This window comes from Aedes aegypti, chromosome 2 (genome assembly GCF_002204515.2).
Source record: "Aedes aegypti strain LVP_AGWG chromosome 2, AaegL5.0 Primary Assembly, whole genome shotgun sequence".
NCBI classification, from domain to species: Eukaryota; Metazoa; Arthropoda; class Insecta; order Diptera; family Culicidae; genus Aedes; species Aedes aegypti.
In genome coordinates this window covers 57,846,068-57,857,887 of record NC_035108.1, presented here as the reverse complement: position 1 = coordinate 57,857,887, position 11,820 = coordinate 57,846,068, and the positions used below count along the sequence as shown (strand labels likewise).

The window sequence follows — 11,820 nt, the reverse complement described above, 5'->3', positions numbered from 1 at the left end:
ATGCTGAATCGTCTGATACTTTGCAATATGAGCTCAGTAGCTTTCATAAAACCCCACTGCCGAAATGAATCAAAAATGCCAAGAATAGGATACGACTCCTAGTACCCGAGTAGTTACTTGTCATAATGTTACGAAAAATCTCTCAGAAATACCCTTAGAGGCATGTCTGGGACTCTCATCTCTTGATTCCAGTTTGGTTCCTTTATGTCTTCTCGGTTCCTGTTTAGTCTCTTTTTGGTTTCTATTTTGCCTCTGTTTGTTCTCTTTTTTTCAGGCGGAAGGTCTTTATTCCCTTTTTTAACCTTTCAGTCGTCGCGTGGTTGGCCACCGTCAGAACCACCACGCTGCTGTTGTGAACGAAAAGCGAGGTTTTTTCACCAGTGTTGTACAAAATACAACAGCGCGACGACTGAAGTAATAAGGTGAAGATGAATCGAAGCCAAGCCTCAAATTTTCAAGAGCACAAATCTGGAGAACCAAATACCCGCTTGAGCTGAAAATTTAATCGATTGGTCACCACCAGCTAGTGACTAATCGATTAAGTTTTCTGCTCAAACGGATGTTTTGTTTTGCAGATTTGTGCTCCTGAAAATTCGAGGTTTGGCTTCGATTCATCTTCACCTTAAGAAACTCAATCGCTACCAGCCCTGCATGTGAAATTCAACTAATCCATCCTAATTTTAATGAAAAATTGACCAAAATCATTTTTATTTTATACGTTAGATTAGTTTTTTATTTGAGTATAAATCTATTAAAATGGGTTCACTATCATGTTTAGGAACTTTGGGATAACAGCGACTCCTTTCCGTATGTCCTGGGTGTTCCATACAATCTCTTGAATCGAAATCGGATGTCTGTTCTCTGTGCTATAAATAAGGTTTTAACTTCAAATGTGGCTTATGCCAACTGGACCTCCAAAAATTGAGCTTATCCGGGCCCACCTACACAAGACCCCACCCACATCCACTAGAACAAATCCGCAATCTTGTCCAGCACCTTTGCGAGCAACCCCAGCCGGTTGAAGGTGAAGAAGTGCACCAGTTTGACTTCGTCGGGCCGTTCCTGGCGCAGTGTCCGCACCAGGTCGACAAAGTGTTTCACCACGAACGCTTCGAAGACGGCCGGTTCGTCGAGGGCGTGCGAGTGGAGCATGGTGAGCACGTCCTTCGGGGGATTGACCCGCGTTAGGTTGAGCACCGTTTCGAGCTGGTCGTACGAACTGGGCAGGAAAATGCCGGGCACGATGGGAACGGTGATTCCTGCCCGGCGGCACTCGTCCACGTACTGCAGGTAGGAGGCGGCATCGTACAGGGTTTGCGTCAGGACGAAATCCACGCCGAGATCGACCTATAAAGGAAGAAAATGGTTCGTTGGTTAGTTTCCGGTAGTTTGACAATTTCTGGTTATGAACTATGCAACTTATGGTGAATCGTACATCCAATGAAATTTGAACTTTTCAAGAAACGGTTAGAGAACGATTACTAAATGATTTAACGGCAACGATTTTGAGCTCGAAATTTTAGCGCACACCAGCTTGCACACTGCCATTCATATCGTCATCCATGAGATCACCACAACGGACAACATTTTCAAGTCCGGTGTAATCGGCTTTCATTCGTACCGTTTCCTAGTCATAGAAAAACTGAGCCAAAGTCTGTTGATGTACAGTCATAGCAGTCATTAACATCGCAGGCGGGAACATTGTATTTTGTATGGAGACTACATAACAACCTATTCTAGAAGAGAAGAACGTGGAGCATCATGGACAGAAGCGGATTCGTCTGTTCCAAGCCTAATAAAAAAAAACACGCCCAAGTAGTATGAATAAATAGAACTGCTGTTCCGTAGCTGATAAACGCGGAAGTTTTATCACTAACTCAATGCATCCCGCAAGACTTCATACCGCGAGCCGCAAAGATGGGAGCATTTCTTCGAACGAGGGCGAAGTGATTGAAAGATGGAAGCAGTACTACGATGAACATTTGGATAGTGCTGAGGGCACAGGTACGGAGTTTCAAGGCAGCTGGAGAAACGTCTACGTCGGAATTTGATGGAAGATAAGGATGCCGTTCAACAGCTATATGATACCAAGATAGTTATAAAGAATAGTATATTAGTGCAACGAGGAGACGTCAGAAACGTACGGAAGATCTCCTGAGTCGGATCCAGGGCGAGGTGGCAGTACGAGTGGGACTGCGCGGAGAAAGGCCATTTTCCTTTTCCCGCGCAGTCCCAATCGTGCTGTTACCCACTGGCGCATCCCAAACCTGTCGACGGGGATGAATAAGAAGTATGGAGAGATGAACTTCTACCTGGCACAGTTTCCAGGGTGTCCATCCATCCGGAAAATCCGGGAAAAGCGGGAAAAACCCGGGAATTACAAATGACCGGGAAAAATACGGGAAAAACCCGGGAATTTGGAGATCACACCGGGAAATTGTGTGTTTGTGTACAGATAGCTTCATTTTTTCAGCACAAAAAATATTCAAATCACGAAAACTTTTTTGTTTCTCAATATTTCTGCATAATTTTTCACAATTGAGAACTTTTCTATTTTTAGAATCATTACCGGTTTTGATCAATCCAAGATTCCTTGGGGGACCGAATCGTAGCTATAACCCATGAAAATATCTCAGGCTACAAGCTACATTCCCATGTTCGGTCATTTGCTTTTCAAAATTATACCTCAATTAGAGTCTGTTGCGAAAAAATGGTACAAATCGGTGCAACCGTTTTTGGATGAGTAATGAGCTTTTATGTTTTTTGAAGCACTCCGGCCGTAACAAGGTCTTGAAACTTCGAAAAACTTCCTTTTGTAATTTTGAGATTTATATGATTTTTTACAGAGAAAATCTTCATTGCCTAATATTGTATAGCCCACATTTTAGTTTTTTTTTTTATAAATTCACTAAACATATAAGGACGACCAAATAAATTTAATTGAGAAGTGTCGGTCCTTCAAGGAATACCGGAATATCTTCAAAAACAGATGATCCATTGTCAATGCCGATACAGATTAATATAAAATAGAGTTTTTTTTTTGAGAATTTGTGAAGATTGTGAAAAAATGGTGCAAAAATATAGAAAAACAAAATTCGTCAAAACAACAAAAATGTTACCGCGATTTGAATATTTTTTGTAGCGAAAAAAATAAGCTGCCGGTAGAAAGGTTGATTGAGATTCTTGAAATATTTCTAGGAACGGATTTAGGGATTCTTGACAAGGTTCTTTATGATATCCATTTCGATTCATTACAAACTTTGAATGAGATTTTTGCTGGAATCCTTAAGGTAATCGAGTTGAACAGTTTCTCAAAAGTTCTTTCTGACACTTTAAAGTTTATAAGTATATTGCTAATAAGGTTTTTAGATATTCTAGAAAATATGCTTGTATGATTTTATTGAAATTCTTGAAATTTCTACTAAAGGGTTGACGAAAAGTTGAGCCAAAAGAATATATTTCTTGGTGGATCTACTGAAGTCATGGACAGACTCATTATCAATTTTCGTTGGCGGATTTCTAGGGTTGTTGACGATACTGATTCTAGGTGAAGCTTTTTCTGGACTAATTTTGCTATCAAGGACTGACAAATTACTGACGTAGCCTTTACGAGATTTTGTATAGATTTTGGCAGATTTATAGTTTTATTTTTATTATTCCCAACAAATTACTTGTAAGATTATTTATGAATTCACTTTCGAGGAACTTTAGGTAATCTTGCTCCGATTTTGTGATCTTCTTCATTAGATTCTTGGCTAAATCAATTAAATACTGCCTAAGTGCTGCATTCTTTATTTACGACAAAAATTTCAACCAGCCTAATAAGAGAACAAGTATTGTGCTTTGCTTTGATAAATGGATTATTGGGAAAGTTGTGTATCGCACTTCGAAGGTCACCAAGCAGTGGTTTCAATATGTTTCTAAGCAAATGGATCCATACCCAAAGTTCTTCAAATGTACATTTACGCGACAAATTACACTGGTTTTTCTATCCACATGCAGATTTGCACTTGACTGCACTGCCCATACTCGCAATACAGTCCCATTAGGAAAATCATCATGTCGAGAAAAACGCATCTGAACCTTACTGCAAAATTTTTCGTAACGCCGCAGGTGGTAACATAAAATTCTGGTGTCATTACTCAACACATTATCATTACAGTATAAGAAAATGCTCAACAAATAAAATATTGTTAATGCAGTTGATTTTACTGTACAAATCCAAGATAATAGCAGGTGGGACTCGTTATCCGAGTACTTTTTACACCAAATGCAAATATACCCGCATACCAGTCCCATTACTTAGGACTCGCTTACTTTGTTATCGCGCACCTTGGGGACGATCCATTAATTACGTAAGACAATTTTCGGGGTTTTTCAACACCACCCCCCTCCCCCCATTGTAAGATTTTTTTGTATGAAAATTAAAAATAAATTGTATGGCACGTAAGAAATCTAAGACAGCAATTCCATTTCTGCTCTGTAGAATTTCCACCGCTCGTTATTTGTTTTTAAGAAAGTCGGATATGACGTCGGATAACTCTTCGGGAGAAATCAAACGGAATCCTTCAATAACGTATTTAGAATCTTTTTTATGTGGATAGACCTGTTTTGAACTAGCTTTACATAGACATTCCACGAGATTTCCGTGCGTTCTCTAATATTGCAACTTTTCAGTCAACGTCTTCCTTTTAATCGGCTGCCCGAAGTAGACATATTAATATCGTAATGTTTGGCAACCTCTTTTAGAGAAGTTCCATGATTTCTAATAGCTTTCAACGCATTGAGTATAGTGTTTCTTGAATTATCAGCACGTTATGTTTTTCTATGATAATTACGAACCATGTTTACTCATAGCTACTTAAAGAGAAAACACAAATTCAATCCCTAATGATAAACTTTTCACTTGCCCCACCTGATAAGAAAATTGACGGTGTTTCAATTTTGTTATTTTTAGGTCTACGTCGAATTAATTCTAAAATTGTGTTTATTGCAGTTTGAAACTGTCATAGGGGACAACTTAGAAGTGGTACAGAAAATTATTGTCCGCAACTTTTTTTCACTGAAAATATTGAAATAAGATTGCACGCCGCCAACTTGTTAGGGGCTGTCCATTAATTACGTAAGACAATTTTAGAGGTTTTTCAACCCCTCCTCCCCCCATGGTAAGATTTTTTGTATGAAAACCAAAAATAATTTGTATGGCGCGTAAGAAATCTTCAACCCTCCCTCCCCCCATAAACCCTTACGTAATTAATGGACCACCCCTTACGGAGTACTATTTGACAGGTTAACAATTTTTCGCTCTATTATGCAATAATGGCTGAAAATCTCAGGAATCTCTTACCTACCGTAATGCTCCGTATGGCCTCAATGGTTTACGCATGATTTTAAAACGTTAATTCATATATTGAGTAAAATATACATATTATTTTCACTTACCCCACTTACCCACTTGCCCCGCGGTACCTTATCGCTAAAACACAGTTTGACCCTTCGACGATAGCAGTGGGAAAAGCTTTCCACTCCACGTCGTTGGAAGATGAACCTACCGGAGGCGAAGATTTCGTTACTAATTGGCTAGAGGATGAGAGATGTGACAGATATAGCTTTGACTTGGAGGAATGCTGTTTATTGTTTAGACTTTCGCAAGAATTAAAAACTTAATATGTTTCAACCATTAATATCACCAGTCATGTCAAGCAAAAACTACATTTTTATGGAATAAAGGTGACTTAAAACACTCAAATTAGTAGTACTTCTTTTTCTTTTGAAATGATAACTACGATGCAAGATTACAGGAACCATAACAGAAAAGGGTTGGCTTGAATTTCATCGTAATCTACTAGTGGGACTGTTATGCGGGTACTTTCAATATGGGACGCACATAGTTTGGTATTTTTTTCGCATTTTGTCCATACAAAAATACAATTTTAGGTATGTTACCAAGAAGTACACTAATAATAAGTACGATTCACGAAGAAAACTAAAAAGTGATGAAAATTCAAATGGGACTGTTTTGCGAGTATGGGCAGTGCATCATTGTCACAATTAATTATAACAAGCCTATTTCAAATGGCTGACATACTTTTACAAATGTTTTACAAGCAAGTTTTCGTGAAACTAATGAAACAAACAAACTAGCAGTTGGCAATTTTATAGTCTATCAATTATTTTTTTAGTACTTAGCATGAATGTTCTATACCAAATGTAGAACAATATTGGTTTGTACAGGATACTAGAACTGAGAAGAGTGCTTTTTCAAACCTTGGATCTGTAAAGAATCTCGAGTATTGTCATTAAATTAAGTTTTTCTAGGGAATTGTTGAAGAAATATAGAAGACGTAAGCTTGATTAGTTTAGTAGTTTATTTTCGTCTTTTAAGCCTGATTCGCTGCTGACAAGTAATTTCTCGGCCTATCTTGATGCATGGGAAATTTCTGCAAGGAATCGATCAAGAATGCGCTTTTTTCTGATCGCAGTACGCAGTTGAAAAGAAATGTCAGTTAAAACGGGAGTCGCTGTAGAAAATTTCTGCAAGGAATCTGCGAAAATTTTCTTTAGCGATTCCTGTTCAGCAGCAAATTAGGCTTTAGGCACTATATTTTAAAGTTAAATCTTTCCATTCTCACAGCTGTGTTCAACCTGCCTGCCTGAGCAAAAGTTGTTCCCAATAGTTCAACTAAATCGATAATCAATAATTAACTATAAACCAAAAATCAATAGTTAGCTAATTACTTAACAACAGTTTTACCGTTAGGTAACTTATATCTATAATTAGTGAGATATATGACCTTATGAATATTTGCTGATAATTATTGAGCTAATCGTACCAATTCGAATCAGCTATAATTTAACGAAAATCGTTGGATTCCTGTTTTCATGGGAAATTTCTGGTTTCTTCATAATATTATTTGATTTGTTCGGCAATCGTCAGTTATAACCAGGCTTTATTTTGCTCATCTTGATCTGATAGATGGAGCGACCTCGTACGCTCATAACAATTATGAGTCAGCATTCGATGTTGGTTGAATAATCCGTGGCTGAGAGAGTGGAGAGAAACGTTGGCTCTATCCAAACGCACATCTTCCATTTGACAGCTCTAGCTTACTGTGAAGCTCTGCAAACACATCATCATTGCTTTTGGGATGAACTGAGGTTGGTTTCTCCGTCAACGCAAGAGCATGATTTCGCTTTCCTCTTTGCCCTTTTGGGCAAAGAGCTACAAAGAGACAACGAAGAGCTGTCTGGAAATGCTCTTTCCCGAACTGAGAAATGGGAAACAATGCTCTCCCCCTAACTGAGAAAGGGAGAAAATAATCTCTTTCTCTTTTGAGCACTGCGGATGTCAAAACAAACTCTTTAACACTGTGGGAATGAAAATAAGCGAAGACAAACGTGTAAACTCTTCATCCCGCAGATCAAGTACGCTCAGTTTGTGTGTGGGTAAAATCGCTTCTCTTTTGTTGTTGATCATTTAAAGGGGGAAAAAGAGGATAAGTCAAGAGCAAGGAAGAAGCCTGGTTATAACTAGAAAAGAGTATAATTTTGCCCATTTAGAAAAAAGAATAGTACACAATTTTTTAAGACAAAAAAGAGTACATGTACTCTAAAAAAAGTACGTCTGGTAACTCTAGTCCCAGTGCATCCAACATGAGTTTCATCAGATCAATATTTTCTTCAGGAACCAGCTATAAGCCATATCTACCTCATAGTTTCGAAGACATTCTTAAACGGTTATGGGTTAGCTATTGAACTTTACTATTTTATGGAAATATAGTCTTAATTAAGATGCACCGAGCAAAAAATCTCTCTGAACTTCTTAAAGATTCTTGGAGGTGGACGGTCTTTTAAATATTTCAACAAATTGTGTGTATCTTTTTGTCCAAAACTCCTTCGAAATTCAAACCATTTTTAACTCACAATATTTTATAATTTTAATCAAAAAATAATACATAAAACAGTTAGATCAAGTACTCCAAATATGACCATTTTGTATTTAAAAATAAAACAGAAAATATTAAATCAAGAATCATTTATCAATCCGTTTTTTTACCTTTTTGGCATCCGGGAAAAATCCGGGAAACGGAAAACTGATATTGAATGGACACCCTGAGTTTCTATCAGCTCATGGATGTTTCAGAAAGTATCTCCAGAGATTCGGGCACGCAGAGCCACATTGCCCAGACTACACAAACATCGAGGAGACACCGCATCATGTAGTTTTTGACTCCTAAAGATACGCGGAAGTGCGGAACGAAATGCTCGGAAGCAGTGACGGAGATTTAAACTCCGACAACATTGTGCAGAAAATTTGTCAACACTTATACGTGGCACGCGGTGAACAGAGCGATACTGCATACAATGTCGTCGCTGCAACAGAAATGGCGAGAAGACCAGAGGGCGTCGGGCCGCGATCGGAGTAGGCACCGGGAAATGGTCGTCGGGGCGTCTGTGAACCTGAACTTTTTGCTTCACCGTAATCGCAGGTCCGACCTCGGCAACTGCCCGAATAGCATCGGTTCGGAAGGTCTTACACAGTCGGGGAAATCTTCTTCAGAGTAGGATAGATTCACCGTCGGGAACTATTCTGACTAGTCCGTAGCGAGTCATCGGCTTGAGTCATCATAGCGCCAGTGAACCCGAAGTCATCCTCCAACCGGAATCGCTAGGCCGACTTCGGCACTCTATCGGCTAACAACAGAATAAGAACAACGCGTAACGTTACAGGTCTCGGGAGATAATCTTCCATTGGGCAACTCTCCATCGGAGAGTAGTATCGATCACGACGAATCGCCGGCTTTGGGTCGCCGGGTGCTTGCGTACCGGAAGTCATCCCTCAACCGGAATCGCAAGACCGACCTCGGCATCGGCGGCCTGAAGAGTATGAAGAGCAGCGCAGTAAAGTCCAGAGAATCAACAAGCACAGGAGCATCTATCATATAAAGTCTCACATGGTGACGCACCAACGACGACCCGCTAAAACCAGCTTATGCACTGTTCTTGAGGAATTCTCTTAGAATTGGTGGTGAACAGTGCATCGACATTACCCTTGGCCTCAGACCCTTATCTCCCCGGAACCACCTTACGGTATTTCTTCGGGGAGGGGCCTGTGCATATAGCGTGTAGCAGAAGTAGCCTAGGCAAACTGCTTCTCCTAGCCGACTTAACGCGCTGTTGTATTTTGTACAACACTATTGAAAAAACCTCGCTTCTCGTTCACAACAGCAGCGTGACGGTTTTGACGGTAGCGAACCACGCGACGACTGGAAGGTTAAACAATGTTACAAGGGATCAGCCTCGGCAGGGCTAATCTGCATTCCAGCACTCGGCATCCGCACACATTCTCTCTATTATATTGTCGGGGGACGTATCCCCTCTGCATGTAGCGACCATGCGACCTCTCACAACAATGAAACGGGGGCAATCGAACACGACATGCTCCGCTGTTTCCTCCACACCAGCACAATTGAGGCACGCAGGAGATTCTGAGTGCCCGAACCTATGCAGGTACTGTCTATAGCAACCATGTCCTGACAGAAACTGCGTCAGGTTCCCCATGGTTTCTACTATTATAGTAATTACAGTATAATACCAATCTGACACATTTGGTATTAGCCGATGGGTCCATATACCCTTAGTAGAGTTATCCCATTCCTGCTGCCAGCTTCTGAACGTTTGCTCTTTACACGTGTCGCGGACTCTTCTGGTACCCCTTTGGTTGAAGCTTCAACTTCCTTGATGGGCGTCATCCCGGCTATGATGCATACGGCCTCTTTAGATACCTTCGGGTAGGCACTTGCTACTCTTAAGCACATTATCCTGTACGTGCTTTCCAACCGCTTTAGGTTTCTGCTCGTTCTATGGATAGCGCCACGCTTGTCAGTAGCTTGCGTTTGTTGGCAATTACAGCATAGCTGTTACACATCATCCTCGAAAGCGCCGCTATAGCCGTAGATGCCCTTTTACAGGCATATTCAACGTGGGTAGCGAAGCTGAGCTTGTTATCGATCATTACCCCAAGATGCCTAAGGGATCGCTTGGACTCTATGGTGCATGCCTAGTATTGGTGCTATAGCTTAGTGGTCCCATATTACGGGTTTCCCGGTGGCCATTCCGGTGCTCCAAAAAAATCAGAATAACCATCCGTTCATCATTTTGGCAAAATACATTCAAACATAATAAACCATAAAGAATTGGTCACAATTCATTTGGTTTTGGGACAAAAATCCGAGTAATTTCATCGAATTGTCCAGATTGGCCAACTTACAGAACTTTAGGAACCGGTTCCACATGGACCATACTGGACCGATTTTCTCAGAGGATGTGTGCCGCTAATAGGTTCCTCATTACAGAGAAATTTTATGCTAAAATATGCATCAACCGAGTGTTCTCAGTGGCCACAATGAAAAATACCGGATCTCCGGCCCAACAGAACTAAAAATACTGTTAGATAACACTGCGGAACACATTTATGTGTCAAGCATCAGAATACCGCTGTTTACTGAATTAAGGGTTGCTCAATCCATTGCCATTTTTAAAAATATCAGCACGTCTAGTTTTTGAGATATCGATCGTTAAAAATGCAAGTTTGCCAGCTTGTATGGCAATTTATTCGCTTAATATGCCACAGAATTCGAAATTCATGTGTATAACAATTATTATCAATGAACTTCATCATAATTTCTATGCTCAAAAGTTATATTTTGATGGTTTTGAAAAGTATTGTATTTTGCCATATAAGAGAAACGAAGAATTTTGTATGGAGACTGTAAGCATGTAGGAAAACCCAATTTAATATACATTTTATCGTGCAATTTCAACAAAATTATATCTGAAATGAAAGTTAAAGTCCTATTTTGCATGCTTAATGGATTAGATCACAAATAAGTTTGTAAAATCATACTTTAATATTTATGTAAACATCAATGGAAACAGTGTTTCATACAACTTTGGCGGCCTGTATCTAAAAATTGTGACTTGCTGGAACATTTCTAAAAACTGCTTCAGATACAACAACCCCAAATCTACTAGAGACACGTAATTTGATCGTTGAGACCACGTAATTATGAAAGTACTTAATGGAGCACTAGGATTATTTTATCTTTATTTGAGTGGCTTTCCACCCTTGGCGAGTTCGCTATAGTGAACAGTAGGATAGGAAAAGCAGGATCTGTTCCAATTCAGACGTAACGCCAAGAATATGAAGATAAACAAATTTATATTAGAGAAACTTAAAAGTAGATGGAGTACCGTGTACCTTTTAATTCCGCTCCTAAATGCTTATCTTTGACAGATACGCGTATTTCGACTACCACTTGCAGTCTTCTTCAGTGTCAGTTACTCGTATCCACTAGTGGTAGATTTAGGAGCGGAATTAAAAGGTACACGGTACTCCATCTACTTTTAAGTTTCTCTATTTGAGATTCTGCTCGGAGGATTCGAACATTCATTAAAGAAATTTATATTAGTTGAAGTTATCACTTTTCATAATATGAGTCATGTTCCAAATTTGACCCTAAGCAGCAAATTCGAACAACGTCTCTCTCTCAATTACCCAACTTATATTTTGTTGATTGTTAATAATCCAACACAGTTTTGGTGAACAGCCGATCAGTTGATGCAACAGTTGACGCCTACCGTAAAACACAAAACCTGACGGACCCGTATCGAAGGGCCTGCATCTATGGCAATGATTTTGTGTCACGTCTAATCAAGTTATTTTTTCTGGTTTGCCGTTTGTAACCACATTTTATACTGGTCTGGTGGTTAGTGGTAAGAGGTAGTTTTCAACTATCTACAACAGATTCGTAAGTCTGG

At 39.7% G+C, this 11,820-nt stretch overlaps 1 protein-coding gene across 1 annotated transcript in view; it reads right to left on the bottom strand.

Annotated features, from left to right (window-relative positions):
* Positions 1-704: 704 nt before the first annotated feature.
* The window catches only part of LOC5569213 (5,10-methylenetetrahydrofolate reductase), a 31,846-nt gene continuing 20,730 nt past the window's right edge, over positions 705-11,820 (bottom strand). The window contains exon 5 of the mRNA XM_021840914.1: positions 705-1,347. Within this exon, the coding sequence (XP_021696606.1) occupies positions 967-1,347 (381 nt within the window). The 3' untranslated portion in view covers positions 705-966. The remainder of the gene's footprint in view (positions 1,348-11,820) is intronic.